Raw genomic sequence first — 26,647 nt, 5'->3', positions numbered from 1 at the left:
CAATAATCATAGATATGCTTTAAAGTTAAAGGTTAATGAAAAAATTATAGGTACGCTTTAAAGTTAAAAGTTAATAATAGATCAGGAGACATGTAGTCTAGTTGCATAGCCTAACACCTAGTGGTTGAGGTGAAAATGTAAAAGCTTAATTATGATTGGCAAAGGTTATAGAAAAAATTTTAAACAATGTATTCAATATCTTAGGTAATCAATATGTGTCATAAAAGATTGTAACTCTTGAAAATTATGTAAATCAAAGAAGTTTCGGGGTTTGAGGCTATCCATTAACTACCGAAAAAATACCTGCAAAAAAGGTATAAAAATAAAGGCCCCTCTAGGGACAGCAGATCCTTCTGGAGGCTGCTCCTAACTTGCAACCTATTGTCCTATCTCTTCTTTCGATGCCACTCATTCTTCAGGACCCCTGGATCCCTGATGGGGCTGGACCCCGGCACTTTGTAAGTTGTTTAAAGACCCTAAAGTGATTTAAAGAACACTTGTGACCTTGCCTGCATTCCACCGCTCACTGCTAGTTACTACCTAACAGCTCCATGTTATCTTTTTCTTTGCTCTGAGAAAATCTTTACCACAAGGAGCTTCGGCCACAGAATACCACATGCTCATGGCTGGCCACCCTTCTACACCTTCCTCCATAGGTGGAGCGGGTTCCATACCCGGCTGCTGCTAGTCCTGCCACTAGGCTCAACTGTAGTGCAACCGCTCAACCCCAGGCAGGCTGACTGAAGATGTGCGTATGCCGAAGTCCAAAGGCCGAGCCACAGGGAGCTCTGACATGCCTTTATTCGATGGGTGGGCAATCCACTGAGAGGAAAGCCCTGTTCAGTTTACAGACAGAATTACAACAAAGCCGGCGGCGGGTCAAAACAGCCACCCTGCGGTTGTATACGAATGCGCATGCGCCGTTTTCCTGCCTTACAGGAGGCATCTCAACCATTTCTTCCTAGTTATCCGGGTGAGCGAGGCTGATCGACTCCATTTTCCTTACAAGGTGTAAAGTAGGAGAGAGGAAGAATGAATAAGTCTCTGGTGTCTGCCCTGCCAGCGGCCCACCTTCTCGGGTTTCCCGCGGGCGCTTTCGGGCGGGGCCTAGCTTCCGGAAATGCCGGCGCTCAGTTCTTCCGGCAGCCGCAGGCGGTTGCTAAGCTACGCGCGCCCGCGCAGAAAGCGGTGGCAGGTGAACCCGGTTGCTGGGACTGCCGAGCTTCTTGCCTAGCGAGCGGTGGGCTTCCGCCTCACCCAGGCTCCTGCCGCGAACTTTGTCCTGCTTCCCTCCTCGACCCTTCAGGAGGCCCCTGACCAGGTGGCTCTGAACCCCTGCTCCGTTCTCAGGACCCACTCTCGACCCCTGACCTTACTTTTTCGACTCCTGCGCCGCGTCCCCTGTCCCCGTTTCTTTCAGTTGCCTGGGGAGTCCTGGTGGAGGAGCTCCCCTATCAGGGAGACCGAAGCATGGGGCCCGCCGGGGTCCCGGTGCTTCCGGAAGAGGAGGCGGGAAGATGTGAGGTCGCCCCTGACTGCTCAGGTGCGCCGCCCGGCCTCGGGTGGGAACGTCGCCTGGTTCTTATTTGAGAGGCTGGGTTGGTTGGGGTTCCTGAAGTCGGTCCTAGTGGGAGCCGGAGAGGGGGAGGAGCGTGTGACCCGACAGTAAGCACAGTCCTTTGACTTTTCCTATTCTGGTTTTTAGCTTCTCCTGTGTAATCAGCTGCCCTTTTGGAAATTAGGCAGGGTTGCGGCTGCATGCGATGCTACTGACTGGCTTTCAGCATACCATGCAGAAGTAACATGTTCCCGGCATTGGAAACCGAGCGAAAGCAAGAGGTCGGTACACGCCCCCTCCAACCCCTCCCCGCAAAACTCCACAGAAATCCAACCCTATATCAGAAGGTATATTCTGGTGATACCTTTGTCCAGCTGAAGATCTTGGTCCTCAAGGTAGAATAAGTAGCATGGATTTCACTTGGTTTGTTTACAAAGGCCCTCAAGTACACTGTCCTATGCAACAAGGCTTGTGAGCTTTCCGTGTCATTTGAAAGGGCTTTCCTGACTTAGATGGTTTTTCCTTTCATAGACTCTTCCTGATCCCTATGAGGACTTTATGTACCGTCACCTCCAATACTATGGCTACTTTAAAGGTAATGCGTTCCTATCAAACATCACCTTTCCTGGGTTCAGGAGGTGAATTGTTTCATTAATTGGGAGAGTTGTGCTTGGATAGACTAATAAGTAATTTTTCCAGTCCACTAGTGAAAAGTCCTCCCCCAATGATCTTCTATGATACCTCTATCAAGTGAGAGACTTGCTTTATACAAAGGTCTATTTTAAGCTTTCTCTTTCATTGGTGTGTTTGTCTGTCCTTGCCACCAATACCACCATCTCTTAATTACTATGTGAAGTTAAAATACTCCTGATATCTGGAAAGGCATGTTCTCCCACCTTGCCCCTTGTTCTTACTTATTCTTCAGAAGTGTCTTGACAACCACGGTTCTTCTTCTTCTTCTTTCTTCCTCCTCCTTCTCCTCCTCCTCCTCCTTTTTTTTTTTTTTTTAACTGAGGATTGAACCCAGGGACACTTAACCACTGAGCCACATCCCCAACTCTTTTTAATTTTGAGACAGGCTCTCACTAAGTTGTCCTTGAACTTGCAAACCTCCTGCCTCAGCCTTTCAAGTTGCTGGAATTACAGGTGTGCCCTACCATGCCTGGCTTGACTGTTTCATTTTCTAAGTGATTATTCATTTGTCAAACTGAATTTCTAGTTTACCAGATTCAGCACATATGCCCTCAGGGCAAGTGTCTTCTGGCATCAGTGCTTTGCTTCCACCATGTTAACCTGCCTTCACTTGGATTTGGCTGTCTTGGCAACTTTTGCAGCCACTGTTCTTTCTCCCTCCCAAGTCCTTTCTCATTCCACTATACCATAATGCTTCTCTAGTCTCCTCACTCTCTCATTTCCTCTGTGGTAAATAGAGATAATCTTGCTTAATTCACATAAATTGGAATGTGAAAGCTCTTTTAAAAATGGAATAAATTCACTGTAAAGGCCCAAGGTGATAGGCAGCAATAATAGTAGTGGTGGTTTAGGTATTGACCTTGATGTTAGAGGTGATGAGCCAGCCTGCTAACAACTTTAATTAAACCGTTTATTCTTAGCCCAGAAAGGCAGTTTACCAAACTCAGCTACACATCAGCATGTTCAGAAGAATAATCCTCAGTACCTACTGAATGTCTCTTTTGGAGAAAGAAATGATTTGATACCAGATACTCTGCAAAAGGAGAAACTTCTGTGTGAGTAGTAATCAGTGTGGGTGATCCCCAGAATGTTTCTGCCTTGACAACTCCTCCAGAAATTCAGGAAAATGTGGCCTTATGTGGGGAGAGGCCAAGAAAGTGGCTTTGGCTCCTATTTCTGACCTCACTCAAAAATGTTCTCTAGATCTACTTTGGTTTACAGATTTAAATTAAAAGGCTGTATGTTGGGGCTGAGGTTGTGGCTCAGCGGTAGCTGTGAAAGGCCTTGTGTTTGATCCTCAGCACCACATAAAAATAAATAAATAAAATAAAGGCATTGTGTCCAACTACAACTAAAAAATAAATATTTTTAAAAAATAAAATGCTGTACTAAATTTTCTTAAAATGTCAAAAATGTATTAAGATTCTTTCATCAAGAGAATATATTAATTTTTTGCACACAGTTTTGGTGAGTGTGCTTATAAGGCTCTGTGCATAAGAGTAGAGGAAACCAATTCCAGCTAGCTTAAGTAAAAGCAATTTTTTACAGGGGTATTTTCACCTTAAATCTAAGGTCCAAAATGCAGTTGAATTTTTCTCTCAATATATATCCAACCAGGGCTGGGGTTGTAGCTCAGTGGTAGAGCACTTGCCTAGCACATGTAAGGCACTGGGTTGATCCTCAGCACCACATAAAAATGAATTAATAAAACAAAGGTATTGTGTCCATCTATAATTTGTCTTCTTCATAAGCTACCTTGTTTTTCTTTCTTTCTTTTTTATAATTATTTTTTTTTTAGTTGTCAACAGGCCTTTATTTTATTTATTTATATGTGGTGCTGAGAATCGAATCCAGTGCCTCACACATGCTAGACAAGTACTCTGCCACTGAGCCACAATCCTAGCCCTTCATAAGCTCCCCTTCAACCATACATATCAGTCCAAGCTGCCATCATTTTTCACTATTGAAACAGCCTCCAAATTGCCTCCTGGATCCTTCTCATTCCATGCTGCACCCTCCCAATCCATCCATCCATCCATTTTTTTTTGTGGTGCTAGGGATTGAACTCAGGGTTTTGTGCATGTGAAGTAAGCACTCTACTAACTGAGCTATTTCCCCAGCCCTTCAGCAAGTTCTGAGAGTATCGTTTTGCTAGGATGAATGTAAAGTCATGTAAACGTTTTTCTTCCCCATTAGGTAAAAAAAAGAATCTCTTTGTGACTTTGATTTATATTTCTTTCTTCTTCCCTTTTTTTTTTTTTTTTTTTTTTTGTGGTGCTGAGGATTGAACCCAGGGCGTTGTGCATGCAAGGCAAGCACTCTACCAACTGAGCTATGTCCCCAGCCCACTTTGATTTACATTTCTATAATTATGCGTGAAATCCAGCAGCTATTACCACTTTTTCATTGCCTTTTCTCCCCCATTAAATTATGATACAGTTAGAAATGTAGCTGGCCAGGGTGGCACATGCCTGTAATCCCAGTGGCTTGGGAAGCAGGGACAGGAGAATCATGAGTTCAAAGCCAACCTTAGCAACTCAAAGTGAGGCCCTAAGCAACTTAGTGAGACCCTGTCTAAAAAAAATATAAAGGACGACTGGAGATGTGGCTCAGTGGTTAAGTGTCCCTGGGATCAATCCCAAATACAAAAAAAAAAAAAAAAGAAAGAAAGAAACATGGAAGCCCAACATTTGGGTGAGAAGGAATGAGGTGAGGGACAGTGGGCAAAAAAGAGAAGGACAAAGACCTTAGGACAAGTTGTGCCTTCTTTCTTTTTCTATGGCCTGTTTATCTTCAGCTCTGCATATTCAGATAGAGGCTATAAGCAGAGGTGTTTCCTGTCCTTCCAGACCAGGAATTTCAGACTCTCTGGGGGGAATGTGTCTTCACCTCCTGCTCTCCCTGCCTGAGCCAGGCCTGGAATTCACATCTGATGTGAACTGAGAGGCCTTCAGATTGCAGTTCCTGCTTTCCTCTTCTTTTCTTTCTTTGTCTCTTTTCCTCCCCGGCCTTCCTGAAAGCTTTTTTACTCTCATTTTTCTCACCACCTCTCCCTATAAGCTCTTCTCTCTTCTGCTCCTTTCCATCCTCTTTATTTTCTAAGCCACTTTGAACTTTCAGATGAATACATCACGGGCCTGAAACTTAATTTATAGATTGTTTCACTGTAATTAATAAAGTTTTATGCTAGTCGGTGAATTGAAAATTCTGTCATTCCAAACAAAATAAAATAGTATGACATATTAAGTATCCTTTTATTTGTGTAACCTACTGTTGAAATGTCTTGGACTTAATAATTAAAATTTTTTCTAACTTACTCTGAAGCTTTATATTAAAACATTTAAAGGATTATGCAGAATTTTTTTTTTTAAAGAGAGAGGGAGAAAGAGAGAGAGAGAGAGAATTTTAATATTTTTTAGTTATCGGCGGACACAACATCTTTGTTGGTATGTGGTGCTGAGGATCGAACCCGGGCTGCACGCATGCCAGGCGAACGCGCTACCGCTGAGCCACATCCCCAGCCCAATTATGCAGAATTTTAATATAGCATTTTATAATTTCAAATCTATCATCCTGGATTAAGTCTCCTTAAAGGATAAATATTATCATTAGCACTAGACATATATGCTAATATTTTAATATAGTGCTTAGAATTACTTAGCTGGTATAGATGAGCAATAAGGTTTCCAAAGAGAAAAAGAAAGTTGTTCATGCATTTCCTCTTCCCTTTGACAGATTCACTTATGTTGAGTTCACCACTTCTTAGGAGCAGACAGCTTCTTTTTGATGAGTTGGACCAAGTAAACCCACGTCTTCGAGAACCTCGAGAACTCTTTGCCTTTTTCTCTAGCAAAGGGACACTTCAGGCTCCACGATGGCCAATAGAATGTGAGGTCATCAAAGAAAGCATTCATCATATTGGTAATATGATTTATGTGTGGTGGTCTTGCTGTTTTGCCTGACTTTATTTCAAGGCCTTAGAATTTAAAGTCCTATACGCTGAAGTATGAGACAGGACAGAGTCAACAGCTATAACTTACCCTGAAATGGTTAAGCTCTGGGAAACTGATATACTTCACCATTAAAAACTTACATCAGGAGCTGGAGATGTAGCTCATTTGGTAGAGTGCTTGCCCCTCTGGGTTTGATCCTCAGTACCACATAAAAATAAATAAAGATTTAAGAAAAAAAAAGTTACATCAAATTGTAAACTAGAGTGGAATAGATATAATTGATGAAAGATATATACTCCAGAATAGTTTTTACTGTTTTTAAATATATTTTGAGTTTATTTGAGTTTTGGGGGGGAATGATAGGGTCTTTTTATGATATTAGTAACCATAAAGATGATGTAAGCACAATCTTTTCTTTTTTTTATATTTTTTTAGTTGTCAATGGATTTTTTTTTATACCTTTGTTTTATTTGTTTATTTTTAATGTGGTGCTGAGGATCGAACTCAGGGCCTCGTACATACTAGGCGAGCACTCTACCACTGAGCCACAACCCCAGCCCCGTCAATGGACTTTTATTTATTTGTGCATGGTGCTGAGAATCGAACCTAATGCATGCCACACGCTAGGCAAGCGCTCTACCACTGAGCTACAACCCCATCCCAAGCACAGTCTTTTCTTGTGTGTGTGATACTGGGGATTGAACTCAGGGTCTCATGCATGCTAGTTAAATGTTCTACTACTGAACTGTACCCCCATCCCACAATCTTTTGCCTCTATTTTATGAAGCATTTACAGAAGTGGCTTGCGTGAAAAAGGAGACTTCTAACTACTAGAATATTTAATCTACCAAACAATAAATCTGTGCTTTAGACTTCTGGATAAATAATTGTTTGTTTCATTTTTTCTCACTGCCTTCTTATAATATTCATTCGATTAACGCATGTTAGCATTCACCATATGCTAACCTAAGTGCTTGGTGCTAGAACTACAATGATGAGCAAGTGGAGGTACTGAGAGCTTATAGACTAGTGGGGACATTGAGCATTTACTAGGTAATTGCATGGAGTTATGACCCTCTAGAGACACCTACCAGCCTGGAGATCACTTCAGGTTTCCAAAAGGAGTGCACATGAAAGCTGAAATCTGAAAGATGATTTAGAAGTGACCCTTTTAACTGGAGAGAGTTAGAGAAAAGTAGTACATGTGGAAGAAACACAAAGAACATGGCATGTTTTAGGAACCATGGGGCACTGAACATGAGAGACAAGAGATGAGAGGCTGAAAATACTTGCAGGGACCCACTCATTATTCTCAACTAGGGATAGCACTGCTCCTGGGGTGTTTGAAAGTGGAAGAGGGCATTTTGATTTGGTACAACGACTAAGAGAGCTAAGATCATCATGTACTCTGTAGTTTTTATATACAAGTCCAATTTGATCTGGCCAGACAATAGGATTTTGCTATTCCATATATAAAAAGCAAAAATGAGTGGGTACTAAACAAAGATAGAATTCCTAAGATTTTTTTTCCCCCAGTGCTAGGGATTGAACCCAGAACTTAATGTATGGTAAGCATGTGTTCTACGACTAAGCCACATCCCCAACCTTCATATGGGAATTTGGAACTTGACTCTAAGAAGTACAAAAAAAAAAAAAAAAACTGGGAAACTAAAATTTAATAATCACATTATTGCAGTGCTAACAATTGCATATTTATTTATTTATTTATTTTGGTACCAAGGATTGAACCCAGGGGCGCTTAACCATTTAGCAACAACCCTAGCCCTTTTTATATTTTTATGTAGAGACAGGGTCTCTCTGAGTTGCTTAGAGCCTCACTAAGATGCTGAGGCTGGCTTTGAACTTGTAATCCTCTTGTCTCAGCCTCCTAAAATGCTGGGATTACAGGTGAAGCAATTCTTAAAAAAAAAAAAAATTCCTAGCAGCCAGGTTTGGTGGCACATGACTACAATCCCAGCAACACAGGAGGCCAAGGCAGGAGGATCACAAGTTCAAGGCCAGCATCAGTGATCCTACTGAGGCAAGACCCCATCTCAAAATAAAAAGGACTAGGGATGTGGCTCAGTGGTAAAGTGCTCTTAGGTTCAATCCCCAGTATCCACCCACCTCAATTTTTTTTCCAAAGGAAATTTATTACCAAGTACCTTATAGTTAAACTGAATTGCCAAAGCCTCAAAGAAATTATCATCTGCTGGGTGCAGTGGTATATGCCTGCAATCCCAGTGACTAGAGACTGAGCAAGAGGATTGCAAGTTCAAGGCCAGTGTGGGCAATTTAGCAAGACCCCTTCTCAAAATTTAAATTTTTCAAAAGGCTTGGGGATGAAGCTCAGTGATAAAACACCCCTTAGTCCAATCCTCAATGTACCCAACACACATGCGCACACACACACACACACACACACACAAAAGAAAAAAAAGAAAGAAATTAGCATCATCTTTTACTGAGTTCTTTTTCTTTTCTTTTCTTTTCTTTTTTAAATGTTTCTAGCGTTCATCCCATGTGAAAAATCTTTCTAATTCAGTGCTAATGTAAATGCTTTGTTTCTTCTGAAACAAATAATAGAGTTGTTCCTTTATAGTAATAAAAAGGATATAGCTGGCCCCATTTTCCTGATTTCAAGGAAGTACAGAGCTATTTTGAAGAGTTGTTGTAGCAACTGTATTGACCTTTCAGGCTTAAGTCTTCTATTTAAAATTTATTATTTCATTGTATATGCTTTTTTGTTAAAAGTTTCCTCATATTTTTTTATGGAAAGAAGCAAGACATAATTAATTTACAGATAAGCTGGAAATTTGGGATAAGAATTTGGTTTGATTTGAATAAACTAGTCATTTGAATAATTGATATTTTTTATTAGTTCTGATAATACCTTGTATATTTCTTATTTTGTGCTTTTTAAAATGCCTTCTTTCAGAGTGGGTTCCACCTCAGCCAGAATATTTCTATCAACCTACAGGAAATGAAAAGGTACCAGAAATTATAGGAGAGGAAAAAGGCACAGTTGTCTACCATTTAAATCCAGGTATTTTCATTATACTGAAAAGTGAATGATTAATCATAAGTTATAATAAACTTATTTCCCATAATTGAAGTGATTTTAAAATCCTAATTTACTAATGGATAAACTGTCTACCAGACCAATGTAAGTGGGAGCCCCAATAGTCATGACTCAGTTTTAAAATTTCAATAGTTTTTTTGAAATGATGGCACATTGTACATTTTTCTTAGTAGCTTGAAGTCCATTTTATAGTTTCTCTCTTATTCCCCCTGGAAATCAGACACTGAATTACATTATGGGGAGCTTGCCCTTCTTTTCTCTACTTCCTGAGTATACTTGAGTATTTTGTTGCTTTGTGTATGTGACTGTCACTTAGGATGTGGTTGCCTACATAAGTTGTAGGCTTCTAAGGACAGAATCCATGTCCTTCATAAAAATATGAAGAATATCTGCTGGGCGCAATGATGCAGGTCTGTAATCCCAGCAGCTGGGGAGTCTGAGGCAAGAAGATAGCGAGTTCAAAGCCAGCCTCTGCAACTTAGCAAGGTCCTAAGGCAACTCAGGAAGACCCTGTCTTAAAATAAAAAAGAAAAAGCTGAGAACTGGCCACAGTGGCTCACGCTTGTAATTCCAGCAGCTCTGGAGGCAGAGGCAGGAGGATCACCAGTTAAAAGCCAGCCTCAGCAATTTAAGGCCTCAGCAACTTAGTGAGACCCTGTCTTTAAATAAAATATATAAAAGGGCTGGGGATGTGGCTCAGTGGTTAAGCGTCGCTGGGTTTAATCCCCAGTAACAAAAAATAAAGAATGGCTGGGATGTAACTCAGTGGTATGGTGCTCCTGGATTCAATCCTCAGCACTGAAAGGAAAAAAAAGAAAAAAGGAGAAGAGGGAAAAGGAAAGCAGAAGATTATAACCAACAACAACAAAATACCCTTTCTTTTCAAGAACACCTGTTAGATTTCCCAGGATAGACATAATCTAAGCTACAAAGCAGGTCTTAATACATTTTAAAAGAGTAAAATAATACAATATCCTATATTTTCTGACTCCAACAAAATTAAGTTAGAAATCAACAACATAATAAAATCTGGGAAACCCACAAATATTTGGAAATTGAACTACATTTTTTTGGGGGGGGGGGCATGCTGGGGATTGAATTTAGGGGCACTTAACCACTGAGCCACATCCCAGTCCTATTTTGTATTTTATTTAGAGACAGTGTCTCACTGAGTTGCTTAGCACCATGCTTTTGCTGAAGCTGGCTTTGAACTCACTATCCTCCTGTCTCAGCCTCCCGAGCCACTGGGATTACAGGCATGTGCCACAGTGCCCAGCTCGAAATACATATTTCTAAATAATCTATGTGATAGAGGAATCACAAGATTCAGGTGCACTGTTATAAACATGTGATCCCAGCAACTTGGGAGACTGAGGCCAGAAGATCACAAGTTCGAAGCCAGCCTCCACAACTTAGTGAGACTCTAGGGATGTATTTCAGTGGTAAAGCACAGTTTGTTTACCCATCTACTATCCCCATCCCCGGTTGGTGGAGACCATGAGGACAGAAGTCCTAGTTCGTGGTTTGGCATGCTCATGGTGGTACTGGGGAGAGCAACATGGGCCTCATCCTCAAAACTCTGTGGTTGTGATTTTTTTTGTCTGTCTTAAACTCTGTGAGGACCCAGAGCAAAGACTGGCTTTTATTTCTCTCCTTTGGTTGGAACAGTTTTACCAAGTGGCATCTGACAAAACATTTAAAGACATACAACTGCCTATTGCCTCTTGGGGCAAGAGATGGCAGATGGGGCAAGCAACAAACAGGCCCAAAAGCCTGGGGAGGAAGAGATGAGGAGAAAGATTTTTGGGAGAGATGAAGTTCTGGAAGTGTTACCACATAGGTCAAAGAATGTGATGTGCATAGGCTCAACCCATTCGGAAAAGACCTGAGAAGATCCTTGGACTTGCACCTCTGGTTGGGCTTTGGGCTTTGTGCGGGAAGGAGGTAAAGCCTGAGGTTACAGGCTGGGTTAGTATTGAGGAGTGCACTGCCTCAGAGCCAATCTGGAAAGACTAGGAAAGATTTATGATTTTAATTTTTTTTAAACTTGTTTGTTTACAGTACTATGGATTGAATCCAGGGGCACTCTACCACTGAGCCATACCCCCCCACCTCCCATACCCTTCTTTTTTTTTTTTTTTGAGACAGGGTCTTGTTAAGTTGCTGAGGCTGACCTCAAACTTAAGATCCTACTGTTTCAGCCTCCTGAACTGCTGGGATTACGGGCATGTGCTACCACACACCTAGTTTTCCTGTGATTTGTTTTTTAACTCTAGGTATTTAAGGATACCTCTGTCAGATCATAGCTGACCACTGATTGAATGAATCAAAGACTTAGTGACGGGCTGGGGTTGTGGCTCAGTGGTAGAGCACTCGCCTCTCACGTGTGAGACCCTGGGTTCGGATCCTCAGCACCACATAAAAAATGAATAAAATAAGGATATTGTGCCTATGTATAACTAAAAAAAAATTTTTAAAAAAGATTTAGTGACTACACATAGCAAGGAGTAACATCATTCTCAGTGGTGAAAGACTAGAAGCGTTCCCTCTAGGATCAGGAAAAAGATGAAAATATGCCCAGTTTACTACTTCTATTCAAAATTGTATTGGAAGTTCTAGAAACAATTAGATCAGCGGAAAAAAAAATAAAGAAAACCTAAAAAATGGAAAGGCATTCCATGTTCACAGATTGGAAGATTTAAATTTGTTAAGATGGCAGTACTACTCAAACATCTACAAATACAAATCCTTATCAGAATTTCAATAACTTTAAAGAAAAATTTCCAATGGCCTCTCATGCAAAAATGGAAAAGGTGACCCTCAAATTCATATGGAATTGCAGGAGTCGGTATTAAAAAAGAAATGAAAAGTTGGAGGACTCACACTTCCTAATTTTGTAATATGCTACAAAACTGTATAGTAAAGGCACAGGATTGGCATATAGATCAATGAACTTGAATTGAGAGCCCAGAAATAAATCTATACATAAATTGTCAGTTGCTTTTCAATAAGGGAAAGAATAATCTCTTTAATTGTTGATTCTGAAACAACTGGATATGCACATGCAAAAGGATGAAGTTGGATCTCTCCTTCATACATGTAAAAAAATTTAAAATGAATCTTATGACTTAAGAGGAAGTGCTAAAATTATAAATATTTTAAGAAAACATAGGTGTAAGGCTGTGAATGTAGCTTGGTAGTAGAGCAGTTGACTAGCACGCAGGAAGCCCTTGGGTTCAATTCCCAGTACTGCAAAAAGCAGATGTAAACTTCACCTTGGATTTGGCAACACATTCTAAATGTAACACCAAAGACATTCAGAGGGTTGGGGATGTAGCTCAGAGTGGTAAGAGTATTGACTAGCAGGGCAAGGCCCAGGGTTTGATCCCAAACACTGAAAAAAAGGGGCATGATTCATAAAAGAAAAATTGATAAATTGAACTTCATCTAAATTAAGAACTTTTTACTATTTATTTTTTAATATTTGTTTTTTTAGTTTTAGGTGGACACAATATCTTTATTTATTTATTTTTATATGGTGCTGAGGATTGAACCCAGTGCCTCATGCATGCTAGATGAGCATTCTACCACTGAACCAAGACCCCAGCCCCAACTTTTCACTATTTAAAAGATATCACTAGGGCTGGGGTCGTGGCTCAAAGGTAGAGTGCTCACCTAACATGTGTGAGGCCCTGGGTTCAATCTTCAGTATCACATAAAAATAAATAAATAAAATAAAGGTATTGTATCCAGCTACAACTAAAAAATAAATATTAAAAAAAAAGATATTATTAAGCCCCCACTGGCTGCTCTGAAAAGCCATCTTGCATTGTTCCTGGGTCCAGCTCCCCACTCACCACAACAACCTTCCCGGCCTGCGGACTCCGCAGCTTTGTCGCCAGAGTCCCTGAACTAGTTTCCTTTTTAACCCACTGCATCGGATCACCGGATCACCAGCGTGCCCCACCATGTAAGACGAGGCTGTGGACACCAAGGACTTAAAGGAGAAGAAGGAAGTTGTGGAGGAGGCAGAGAATGGAAGAGACGCCCCTGCTAATGGGGATGCTAATGAGGAAAAGGAGGAGCAGGAGGCCGACAATGAGGTAGATGAGGAAGAGGAAGACGGTGGTGAGGAAAAAGAGGAGGAGGAGGAAGGTGATGGTGAGGAAGAGGATGGAGATGAAGATGAGGAGGCTGAGGCAGCTACAGGCAAACGGGCAGCTGAAGATGACGAGGATGATGATGTTGATACCAAGAAGCAGCTGAAGATGACGAGGAGGATGACTAGACACCAAAAAAGGAAAAGTCAAACTAAAAAGGCCACTGTGACCTATTCACCCTCCACTTCCCATCTCAGAATCTAAACGTGGTCACCTTTGAGAGGCCTACCCTCAGTGACACGCACTCTTCACCACCCAATCAAAACCACAACGTGAATTTGCAACAGGGGAGGAAAAAAGAACCAAAACTTCCAAGGCCTTACTTTTTTCCTTAAAAGTACTTTAAAAAAGGAAAATTTGTTTGTATTTTTAATTTACATTTTATATTTTTGTACATATTGTTAGGGGTCAGCCATTTTTAATGATCTCAGATGACCAAACCAGCCTTTGGAGCGTTCTCTGTCCTACTTCTGACTTTACCTGTGGTGTGACCATGTTCATTATAATCTCAAAGGAGAAAAAAAAAAAAAACTTGTAAAAAAAAGCAAAAACAACAACCACAAAAAAACATTCTTTTTTTTTTTTTTTTTAAAGAGAGAGTGAGAGAGGAGAGAGAGAATTTTTAATATTTATTTTTTAGTTCTCGGCGGACACAACATCTTTGTTGGTATGTGGTGCTGTGTGGGGAGCCATTCTGACACGTGATTGGGTGACTCCCGTTAAGGGCCTGAGGCACTCTGGCTGTGTCGGAGTTATCCCGACCCTTTCCTGATGAGAGAGCCCATCCGTGTGGGGGTGTGCGTAACCACTGACCCTGGAGACCCAATCACTGACCCTGACCTTGGAGTACAGCCCCCCCTCAACCTTCATTGGATGGAATTCTCCCCTGAATCTCTTGTTTCCCCCAAATAAAAGGCTGATCCCCGGCGTGTTCGCTCTCTCTCTCTCCTGCTAGCCCAGAGTAATCCTCGCTGCCCTGCTGAGCGGCTGGAGGCAGGGAAACAGGGAGACCGAGCCGTCTCGGACCTAGCATTAAAATAAGGTACTGTCTGTGTGTTTTATTTTGATCTCTTCTAACTAACTGAATGCCAGAACCTCATTAATGAAACCACTGCGCAGGCCGCGTGGTAGAATTGGCGCCCAACGTGGGGCATTCTGAATTAGTTAGATTGAGTGGGAGCGCGCGCTAAAAAGATTAAGGGAAAGAAATAAAGAGAAAGGAAGATAAGGAAATAGAAATAAAGAAATAAAGAGAAAATAAAGGAAAGTAAGGAATAAAGAATAAAGAAAAGAAAGAGGTGACATTTGGGTCACAAAAGTAATAAAGAGGATAAAGAAAATAAGAAATAAGATAAGAGGAAGAAAAAAGTGACATTTGAGTCACAAAAGTACCAGGAAATATTGAAGGAAAGAGACGTTAATTTACTTAAAATGGGAAATTCTACTTCTTCGGATAAGGAAATGTATCTAACTATTTTAGACAGTATAATTAATCAGAAAGGAAAACAGATAAAGAAAACTCAGTTATTGCAATTCTTAAAGATTGTAGGTGAATATTGTCCTTGGTTTTGTGACCAAGAGTCTCCAAATTTACTTACTTGGGAGAAATTAGGAAGAAAGTTACAGAGAGTTTGTCTTTCTACTGAAATACCTGAAGACCTTATAAAAGCCATTCAAGGAGCTGTTAAGTCTATTCAAATGGAAAATCAGCCTGAGGCTAAGTTAATTATCTTTCCCTTGAGAACAAAAGCACTAAGGACCAAGGTTAGAAATGTGAACTTAGACTCGCAGCCCCATGCGGAGGATTCAAACGGCACGGATCAGCCCGCTTTCTCGCTGCCGCCGGCATTTCCTCCTGGCGGGAGCCCGGGAATTCCAGGGACGGTCGCACAGTGTGACGTCACTAGCGGCGCCGACCAGGACAGTCCGCGATTTTTACCGGAGCAGAGACATGGATCACAGACAGTTTTCTTAGGACCTTCAGAGACAGTTGAATTAGATCCTGAAACGGGACCAACACAAATCCCTACTGGGATTTTCGGGCCGCTTCCTGAAAATACTGTAGGTTTAATTTTGGGGCGTAATAATTTAAAGGGAGCTATTGAAGTAATACCTGGTGTGATAGATTCAAAATTTAAAGGGCAATTATATGTCACTGTAAGATCCAATTATGCCCTAAGACTCACCCCAAAGGATATTTTTGCTCAATTAATATTATTGCCTTGTGTCTCAGAAAGGCACCTGCCGGCAGATTCAGTTTCTAAACCGCCGGACAGAGTATATTGGTCCCAGTTAGTGCGACAAGAACGCCCTTTATTAAAACTTAGAATTAATAATAAAAATTTCCTAGGAATAATTGACACAGGGGCTGATAGTTCAATATTGTCCAGCCGATTTTGGCCCAGGCAGTGGCCTCTGCATACAGCCTCAGCTAATCTAGAAGGAATAGGAAAAATTTCACAGCCTGCTCAAAGTGCCAACTATCTCCGTTGGGAAGATTCTGATGGGAACAGTGGAATATTTAAGCCTTATGTGTTAGAGTCTTTACCAGCTAATCTATGGGGAAGAGATATACTAGCCAAAATGGGACTGCTACTAGTCACCCCAAATTCTATAAGGTCAGTTGAAGAAATTAATCAGAGGTATTTTCCTGGAGATGATAGGGAAAACTTTCAGGAAGAATATCTGTTTACAAGCCAGTCTACACGGCAAGGATTAGTAAATACTTCAGGACAAAATTTTTATTAGGGGCACTGAGTACTTCCCCGATCCTTAAAACAGCTGAAAAAATTACATGGCTCACAGAAGAGCCTATTTGGATTTCTCAGTGGCCCTACACTGTGTCAAAAATATGTTGATCAGGCAATAGATCCCATTAGAAATAGCTTCCCTGATGCATACATTATTCATTTTATGGATGATATATTATTGGCCCATGCTAATTCAGAAGTACTTTCAGAAATTTTTACTCAGTTAGAGACCTCACTTACAACTATGGGTTTAAGTATAGCTCCTCAAAAAATTCAAAAGGTATCTCCTTTTCAATATCTAGGTCAGATAATTCAAGGGAGTACAATCCGTCCTCAAAATCTTCAGATAAGAGTTAAGGAGTTACGTACCCTTAATGATTTTCAAAAACTATTAGGAGATATTAACTGGCTAAGACCATCCTTAAAGTTAACTACTTCTGAGTTAAGTCCTTTATTTCAGATATTACAAGGAAATCCTTCTCCAACCTCTCCACGTCAACTAACTTTGGAGGCCAAAGCAGCCTTAAGGAAAGTGGAAATTGCAATTAAAAATGCACAGCTTACTAGAATAGATCCTAAAGAAATACTGTATTTATTAATATTTCCAACTGAACATACCCCAACAGGAGCCATATGGCAAAGATTAGGAGTTATTGAATGGATCTACTTATCTCATTCCCCTCAAAAAACATTAACACTTTTTCATGATTCTACAGCTCAATTAGTGATTAAGGGTAGAACTAGGATTTTACAATTAATTGGATCTGAGCCTGATATCATAATTATTCCATTTTCTGTTCAACAGATTAATTGGCTTTTTCAAACTTCTAGTTCATGGCAGATAGCTTTTGCAGATTTCCCTGGCCAGATAGATAGCCATTATCCTCGTGATAAGATTGTACAATTTGCATCATTAACATCACTTATTTTTCCAAAGATTGTACTTTCCCATCCAATAGAGGGAGCTTTATCGGTGTTCACAGATGGTTCCAGCTCTGGTAAGGCAGGTTTCTTCAGCCGTGTTCACACAGAGGTAATACAAACTTCTTATACTTCAGCTCAAAGGGCAGAACTTCAAGCCCTGATTTTGGCCTTAGATTATTTTTCAAATGAGCCTATTAATATCTATTCTGACAGCTTATATGCAGTCAGAGTTACCAAAAATATTGAAACCTCAGTTATTGGGTTTACTTCATCACAGGAGTTATTTGAATTATTTCATAATTTACAAAAGACAGTGCTAATGAGGAAGTACCCATATTTTATTGGACATATCCGAGCACTTTCTAGCCTCCCTGGACCTTTGGTTACAGGTAATGATAATATTGATAAATTAGTAGCTTTTTGTCAACAGATGTCTTCATATGACTGTGCCCTAGCTTCCCATTCCTTGCATCATCAAAATGCTTCTAGCTTACGTAAAAAATTTAGTATTACCAGAGAACAGGCTCGTCAGATTGTAAGCCAATGCCCTAAGTGTGTTATTTACACTCCATCTCTGCCATCAGGGGTAAATCCCCGTGGTTTAAAACCAAATCAAATATGGCAAATGGATGTAACTCATATTCCTCAATTTGGTAAGCAATGTTATGTACATGTCATAGTGGACACTTATTCTAGATTTATTTTTGCCACAGCACGTACTAAGGAAAATACTCAACATGTAATTTCTCATTGCTTAGCAGCTTTTTCTGTTTTAGGGTGTCCTATGCAGATTAAAACAGATAATGCTCCAGCTTATGTAAGCTCTGCTTTTCAACAATTTTGCCAAGAGTTTCAAATTAATCATAAAACAGGAATTCCTTATAACCCCCAAGGTCAAGCCATTGTAGAACGAGCTCATTTATCTATTAAACTTCAATTACAAAAATTAAAAAGGGGGAATAAGATAATGACTCCCCAAAATAGCCTTAATCATGCCTTATTTGTTTTAAATTTTTTAAACTGTGACACAGAAGGTCACACTGCTGCTGAGAGACAAATGTCTCCCTCAGTGACAGGCCCTTTAGGCAGAGTTCTGTGGAAAGATTTACAGACTGGTCAGTGGAAGGGCCCAGATCCGGTAATATCATGGGGCCGAGGGCATGCTTGTATTTTTCCAGAAGGTGCTTTTCGTCCTATCTGGGTGCCTGAACGTGCTATCAGACATGGAGGAGATAGAACCCAGACTCAAGCGACTGAGGATAGACACGGAGGAGCCACAACCCAGAAGGAGGAGATATCGGAAAAAGATGAAGAAAGACCAGATTGAACCAGCCGAGAAGCTGATTTCATGGAAAGATGTGAAGAAATTGACAACCCAGGCTTCCCAAATACTTCGACGCCTAGGAAAGAACAGGACACCAGTCTTGATGGTAGCGACAGTAATTGCCCTACTGGGCTGTCAGGTAAAAGGGAATCAAGTAGACACTTATTGGACATATTTCCCAGGTCCACCCCTGGTACACCCAGCTGTGTGGACTGGAGAATCTATTCCAGTATTTACTAATGACTCATTCATGATGGGAGGATTTACAGATGCTCATATTACTCCCAATCATGTGACTAGATTTAATTATTCTGGCTACAGTGCCCAATTACCTTTATGTTGGTCACATGATAAACATGCTGGCTGTCTGAAAGTATCATTTGAAGAAAAGACAGCGATTGGTAAACCTAGACTGACAAATAATTCTATTTATGGAGACTTAAAACCTAATACTAGATCAGTAATTAAGATGGGACTTTCCCATAACAAGCCAGTCATTTCTGCAAAACCTCCACCGGTACCCCACTGTCCAAATAGTTCTACAATTGAAATTGGCACCTTTCCAAAATGGATGGATTGTGTAAATACCTTTCCTGTACAACATAAGGTGTCTAAAGCTAGTGGGTATATTTTAGACTGGTCTCCAAAAATTAATAAGAGACAATTACGAAGAAATTCTGCTATGACACCTGCAGGATTTGTAAGTAATATTTTGACTTATAGTGAAGGAGGCATTCAAAGAGATATTTGGCGTTTAATTGCTGCCTCAGAATATTTACATTTTACAGACAAACCTTTACCAAAATTTGTCGGCAAGAACTGTAAAGAGGGATCTTGCTATGGCCTAAGAGCCTGTGTCCAATCTCCTTATGTTTTAATTATTGGAAATGTAAAAGTTAGATGGATAGGTGATAGATATTTTGTTACTTGTAATAAGTGCAACCTAACCAATTGTATTTCTAGGTATAATGGAGGAAAAGGAGTGCTGATACTTCATCAGCCCTCTTTTGTTTTATTACCTGCTAATATTTCAGAGCCATGGTATGCTGATGCTGGTTTACAAGTCCTGCAGCAAATTCATGCCCAGCTAACAAGACCTAAACGTGCTATTGGAGTCATAATTGTTGGTGTCTTAGCACTGGTCTCATTTATTGCCTCAACCGTCTCTGCATCTCTGACATTGTCTCAGAATATTCAGCATGCAAAATTTCTTAATAATTTAGCTCAAAATACTTCCAAGGCTCTGCGTAATCAAGTAAATATTGATGAAAGGATTGAAACTAAATTAAACGCCTTAGAGGCGACTGTTATTAACATTGGTAATGAACTTTCAGCCTTAAAATTTAAGGAAAGGCTTAAATGCCATGCTAATTATAAGTATGTATGTGTTACAGCTGCCAAGTACAATGCTTCTCTCTGGGATTGGGAGAAGGTTAAAACCCATTTATTAGGTATTTGGCAAAATAGTAATAATAGCTTGGATATTCTGGAACTTCATCACCATATCCAAGACATTCAAAATAATAGAGCTGATTTTTCAGATCCTTCTTCTTTGGCTAATCAAATATTGAAGGAGTTAAATGGATTCAACCCTGGAAATATTCTTAAACACTCCGCTTGGTACATTATTGGATTATTCTCTTTGCTGTTAATTCTCTTTTGTATTGTAACTATAGGATGGCGAGTCCTCCAATCAAGAATCCGGGGACTCCAGAGAGTGAACCGCCGCCTCATTGTTAAGAATAAAAAGGGGGAATATGTGGGGAGCCATTCTGACACGTGATTGGGTGACTCCCGTTAAGGGCCTGAGGCACTCTGGCTGTGTCGGAGTTATCCCGACCCTTTCCTGATGAGAGAGCCCATCTGTGTGGGGGTGTGCGTAACCACTGACCCTGGAGACCCAATCACTGACCCTGACCTTGGAGTACAGCCCCCCCTCAACCTTCATTGGATGGAATTCTCCCCTGAATCTCTTGTTTCCCCCAAATAAAAGGCTGATCCCCGGCGTGTTCGCTCTCTCTCTCTCCTGCTAGCCCAGAGTAATCCTCGCTGCCCTGCTGAGCGGCTGGAGGCAGGGAAACAGGGAGACCGAGCCGTCTCGGACCTAGCATTAAAATAAGGTACTGTCTGTGTGTTTTATTTTGATCTCTTCTAACTAACTGAATGCCAGAACCTCATTAATGAAACCACTGCGCAGGCCGCGTGGTAGAGTGCTGAGGATCGAACCCGGGCCGCACGCATGCGAGGCGAGCGCGCTACCGCTTGAGCCACATCCCCAGCCCCAAAAAAACATTCTTATTCCAAGCATTCCAGTAACTTTTTTTGTGTATTTACTTTAGCTGTACTATAAGTAGTTGATTTGTATGAGATGGTTAAAAAGGCCAAAGATAAAAAGGTTTCTTTTCTTTTTTTTTTTATTTGTCTATGAAGTTGCTGTTTATTTATTTACTTATTTTTGGCCTGTTTGATTTTTGTGTGAAACAATGTTGTCCAACAATAAACCAGAATTTTATTTTGCTGAGTTGTTCTAACAAACAAAAAAAGATATCATTAAAAATGAGGCAAGGGGCTGGGGATGTGGCTCAAACGGTGGTGCGCTCGCCTGGCATGCGTGCAGCCCGGGTTCGATCCTCAGCACCACATACCAACAAAGATGTTGTGTCCGCCGAGAACTAAAAAATAAATATTAAAAATTCTCTCTCTCTCTCACTCTCTCTCCTCTCTCACTCTCTCTTTAAAAAAAAATAAATAAAAATAAATAAAAATGAGGCAGGGGCTGGGATTGTGGCTCAGCAGTAGAGCACTTGCCTTCCACGGGAGGGACCTGGGTTCGATCCTCAGCACCACATAAAAATAAAGGCATTGTGTTGTGTCCATCTACATCTAAAAAATAAATTTAAAAAAAATGATAGGCAGGATGGACTAGGTTGTGGCTCAGTAGTAGAGCACTCACCTAGCATGTGTGAGGCCCTGGGTTTGATCTTCAGCACCATAAATAAATAAAATAAGGGTATTGTGCCCACCTACAACTTAAAAAAAAATGATAGGACAAAAATAGTTGCAAATCAACTTCTTTTGTTTCTTTTAGGGCACCAGGAATTGAACTCAGTGACAGTCTACCACTTAGCTATATTCCCCAGCCCTTTTAATTTTTTATTTTGAGACAGAGCCTTGCTAAATTGCGTAGGCTGACTTCCAGCTTACAATCTTCCTACCTCAATCTCCTGAGTAGTACCTGGAATTACAAGAGTATGACACCATGCTTGACATTAATTGTACCTTTTTTTTTTCTTTTTTTTTAAGCAAGCAAGCCACAGAGACTCAATTCTCCAAAGAGAAGGGGCCCCAGAACTGGGAATCTGCCGGGGAGTTTTGGCCTGTTCTATTGTGGTCTCTGGAATTTCTTCCTTTCCTTATTTCCTCTCCTTTCCATGCTCTCCTCACTATTATTGATTGGTGCCCCCTCTGTCCATGTGTTTGTTTTAGTTTTTCTTTTGGATTCCCACTTAGGAGCATAGGTACAGGAGTATCTGTCTGATTGGGTCCCCTCTTGTGTCCACGTCCCACTTCAGAGCATAAATATGGAAATGTCTGTCTGATTGGGCCCCAGCTTATGTCCATGAGTATTTTCATTAAGCAGAAAGTTGATCCCATCAGAAGACCCTCTTCATGCTCCTTTGTTCTGGCCATGCCCCCAACCTCCTCACTTGCCATCTTGCCTTGGCTGCCTAAGTCCCTCTATATCTCTCTCAATCCCCCATCTCAGAGGATACCCAGCTACTGTTGGGAGTTGGGGCAAAACCCACCCTAGCCATTTAAGGCTGACAAGAGGTATCGTTGAAATAACTGGAATATTCTTCTGAGGAAGGTTTAGGACAAGTGGGAAGCAGCAGGCTAATCAAGGGGTCCATCCCAGTCTAGAGGGATGTCCACTGGGGACTCCATTTGTAGTACCATCTGAAGTTTAATTGTCTCTTTGAGTCAATGGTTTCTATCCAGGATGAGTCCCCAGTTGAAAATTTAAATATTATTGCTGTTAACCTAGGGTAGTGCTGACCAGGTAGAGGGGTTCAGTAAATATGTGCTGAATGAATGGATTCTGAGTGGAACCTGACTTAAAGATGTCTCTTTATCTACAGTGCCCACCGAAGGTTCCTATTTCACCAGTTCAAGAGTGGGAGGCAAACGAGGAATTATCAAGGAACTTGCTGTCACATTGGAAGGACCAGAAGATGATACTCTACTCTTTGAGTCAAGATTTGAGAGTGGGAATCTGCAAAAAGCTGTCCAAGTGTGAGTAACCAGGAATTTCCCAATAGAATGATGATTGAGAGCCTTAGAGGTATCTTCAGGAATGATTTCTGGAGTGAGGAATGTTTGCTAAAAGGGGTAATGAGAAATGGTTACAAGGGTAGAGAATTCTCACTGGGACCTGCACAGGCGATGGAATGGAGGTTCCTTTTGGTGGAATAGGCTAGCTTTGGAGTAAAAGCTAAGAAAGACAAAACAGCAAAAAAAGCACAGAACACAGAAAATAATTTTAAAAAGCAGGCGCGGGTCAGACTAACTGATCTTTTCCAGATTGAAAAGAGCAATGGAGCCTGCGCTTGCTTTATTTATATGGGGGAACATCAGAGGTTTTCCATGGAATGTTTATTGCCAAGTAAGATAGGTGGTGGGCTGTCCAGTTTCCAACGGGTTACTCCCAATGCCAGGGTTATGAGAGAGGTCTTCCTAGTAGAGCAGAAATAGAGGTCACATGCATTGGGCAATCCATTGAACGGGAGGAGCCACAAACTAGTTTGCACTGCCAAACCTAAATCCCGCTGCCTCAATACCCAGTGAAGACCCTCAAGTAATTCATGGGTGGCTCCCTGTAGAGAATATAATAATTATGACTCCTGTTTTCCCCCCAAAATAAAGCATTTATCTAAATTGTTTCTTCTAAATGTGGTATGATAGTGTATACCTGTAATCCCAGCTACTTAGGAAGCTGAGGAAGGAGGATTACAAATTCAAGGCCAACCTCAACAACTTAGCAAGACCCTGTCTCAAAAAAATAAAAGGACTGGGCATGTAGCTCAGTAATAAAGCACCCTTGGGCAAAATTCCCAGTACCCCCCACCAAAAGTCCTATAATTAGGCCTCCCGGATACAGTAAAACTAGTTTTGTGTATATACCTTAATATTTGTGTGTGTATAATATACACAAAGTGTATATTTTTAAAAATAAAAATTGGATAATGGTGTAATGTTTTACAAATTGCTTTTTTTCCCATTTGATAAATTTTAGGTATTTTTCTATGGGAGTATCACAGATATGCCTCCTTGGTTTTGTTTTTGTTCTTTTTTTTTTTTTTTTTAAGTGCTAAGGATGGAACCCAAGGCCTCACGTATAAGGCAAGTGCTCTATCACTGAGCTACAATTGCAGTCCTGCCTCCTTATTTTTAATAGTGCCAGCTGGGAGCTGTGGCATGCACCTATATTCCCAGCTACTCAGGGGGCTGAAGCAGGAAGATCACTTGAGCTCAAGAGTTCAGAACTAGACTGGACAACTAACTAGTGAGAACTCATCCCTAAATATATAACTAGTGAACATTATCCTATTGTATGGATATTCCATACCTTGCTCTAAACTGGCATGAATTATGATGTTTATAGTTTTGCTTAATCACTTAGCAGAATTAACACACTTATGCATTATCTTTTTAATTATAGTGGTTTAGGGGATGAATTCTAGAAATAAAATTGTGAGGTCAAAGGGTTTGAACACTAGTTTTTGCCAAATTGCCCTCCAATATGATTCTGTTTCTCATCTTCAATATATAAGAGTGCTTCTTTTCCAAAGCTGGGATGATGAGCAGATAAAGGGGAAAATTGCATCTTTTTTTAACTTTAGACAAATTTGGGGTGGGTGGGGTTATGGCTCAGCGGTAGAGCACTCGCCTTGCATGTACAAGGCCCTGGGTTCGAACCTTAAACACCACATAAAAATAAATAAATAAAATAAAGTTATATATAAAAAAAAATTTGTACTAGGCATTAAAGGCCTCCCATGTGCTAAAAACATACCGTACCACTGAACTAACCTCCAAACCACATCTTATTTTGATTTGCATTTCTTTTATTATCAATGCGTGTGAATATCTTTTTATTTTTAAATTTTATTTGCCATTTTTATTTCCTCTTTTTCAAGTTAGTCTTGCATCTTTTATACAAGGTGAATGCATTCCACAGGTGACCCCTCATCTTGAAATAATTGATGGCTAGTGATAAAAATAACACTGAGGCTTATGGGTCTTCTCCAAAGTGTGAGCTCTAGGATAAACAGCTAGTAACCAAAAGCGGGCTCTGACTCCCCTACCTTTCAGTATGTTTCAGAGAAATGTACTGCAGTAGTTAGAAACTGCTAGTAGACACTCTAGAAAGCTATCAAGAAGCCAAAAGAGGGGCTGGGGATGTGGCTCAAGCGGTAGCACACTCGCCTGGCATGCATGCGGCCTGGGTTTGATCCTCAGCACCACATGCAGACAGGGATGTTGTGTCTGCCGAAAACTAAAAAATAAATAAAATAAATATTGAAATTCTCTCTCTCTCTAAAAAAAAGAAGAAGAAGAAAAAAAGAAGCCAAAGGAATTTTTAAAAATCCTGAGTAACAGTGAGTTTGAAATTTTTCCTTCTTCACACCAAACTTTCCTTCCCCAAGTTTCTGCTTGTCTAGTTATGTGAGTTGGGGTTAGGCAAATTAGAAAATAAACATGATATAGAAGGTTTTTCTGTTGTAATACGATGTTTTCTCAAATTGATTTTTGAAGGGAGTGTGAGATTATAGAGATAATCTTCTGTTCTCTCCATTACAGAGACACCTACGAGTATGAACTCACCTTGCGAACTGACCTCTACACCAATAAACACACTCAGTGGTTTTATTTTCGAGTTCAAAACACCAGAAAAGATGTCACCTATCGCTTCACCATTGTCAACTTGCTGAAGCCTAAGAGCCTGTATACTGTAGGCATGAAACCACTCATGTACTCCCAATTGGATGCCAACATCTACAACATTGGTTGGAGGAGAGAAGGAAATGAAATCAAGTACTACAAGAATAACACAGACAATGGGCAGCAGTCTTTCTACTGTCTTACGTGGACCATTCAGTTTCCACATGACCAGGACACTTGCTTCTTTGCACACTTTTACCCATATACATACACTGATTTGCAGTGCTACCTCTTGTCAGTGGCAAAGAACCCCATCCAGTCTCGGTTCTGCAAGCTCCGAACTTTATGCAGGAGCTTAGCAGGAAATACTGTCTACTTGCTCACCATCACCAACCCATCCCCGACCCCTCATGAAGCTGCTGCAAAGAAAGCTGTGGTCTTGAGTGCCAGAGTGCACCCTGGGGAAAGTAATGCCTCCTGGATTATGAAAGGCTTTTTGGATTTCATCCTTAGCAACTCTCCAGATGCCCAGCTCCTTAGAGATATTTTTGTCTTCAAGGTAGTTCCCATGTTAAATCCGGATGGTGTGATTGTGGGGAATTATAGGTGTTCATTGGCTGGAAGGGACTTGAACAGGCATTATAAAACCATCCTGAAGGAGTCTTTTCCTTGCATCTGGCACACCAGGAACATGATCAAAAGGTGAGACCTTTTATCCATTGGTCTTTCTGTGAGTGCTGAGCCTTATGTCATATACTCTGTCTTATGGGGAATGAGGTCTCTTTTTTTAAAAAAAAAATATTTAGGGTCTGGGGTTGTGGCTCAGTGGTAGAGCACTCGCTTAGCATGTGTGAGGCCCTGGGTTCAATCCTCAACACCAGATAAAAATAAATAAAATAAAGGTATTCTGTCAAACTACAACTAAAAAATAAATTAGAAAAATAAATAAGTGACATAAAGGTATTGTGTCCAACTACAACTAAAAAAATAAAATATTTTTAAAAATTTATTTTTTAGTTTTAGGTGGATACAATATCTTTATTTTACATTTATGTGGTTCTGAGGATTGAACCCAATGCCTCATGCATGCTAGGTAAGCACTCTACCAGTGAGCCACAACCCCAGCTCCTCTCTTTTGTTGTTCTGTCATCAGATATGGCTTTGGATGGTTTTTACCAGTTCCTTTGACGTCACATGGCTTTGTCAGATCTTTGGATGTAAACTAAACGTGCAACACTTCGGCTAGAGTCTTTTCATTTAG

General features: G+C 40.6%; 1 protein-coding gene and 1 pseudogene across 2 annotated transcripts in view; both read left to right on the top strand.

Annotated features, from left to right (window-relative positions):
- Positions 1-800: 800 nt before the first annotated feature.
- Positions 801-26,647, top strand: part of AGBL2 (AGBL carboxypeptidase 2) — a 42,121-nt gene continuing 16,274 nt past the window's right edge. Inside the window, exons 1-7 of the mRNA XM_081272140.1 lie at positions 801-1,839; positions 2,090-2,153; positions 3,172-3,306; positions 5,987-6,172; positions 9,143-9,250; positions 22,584-22,737; positions 25,306-26,088. Coding sequence (XP_081128266.1) covers positions 1,804-1,839; positions 2,090-2,153; positions 3,172-3,306; positions 5,987-6,172; positions 9,143-9,250; positions 22,584-22,737; positions 25,306-26,088 — 1,466 coding nt within the window. The 5' untranslated portion in view covers positions 801-1,803. The remainder of the gene's footprint in view (positions 1,840-2,089; positions 2,154-3,171; positions 3,307-5,986; positions 6,173-9,142; positions 9,251-22,583; positions 22,738-25,305; positions 26,089-26,647) is intronic.
- LOC308634894 lies at positions 9,688-13,885 on the top strand (annotated as a pseudogene). Its single transcript has 2 exons — positions 9,688-9,700; positions 13,262-13,885. The product of its transcript is annotated as an uncharacterized misc_RNA (transcript).

The sequence above is a fragment of the Spermophilus citellus genome, assembly GCF_964194105.1.
Source record: "Spermophilus citellus genome assembly, chromosome: 2".
Lineage (NCBI taxonomy): Eukaryota > Metazoa > Chordata > Mammalia > Rodentia > Sciuridae > Spermophilus > Spermophilus citellus.
Note: the sequence above shows the minus strand (reverse complement) of the source record. Positions and strands in the feature narration are given on the sequence as shown.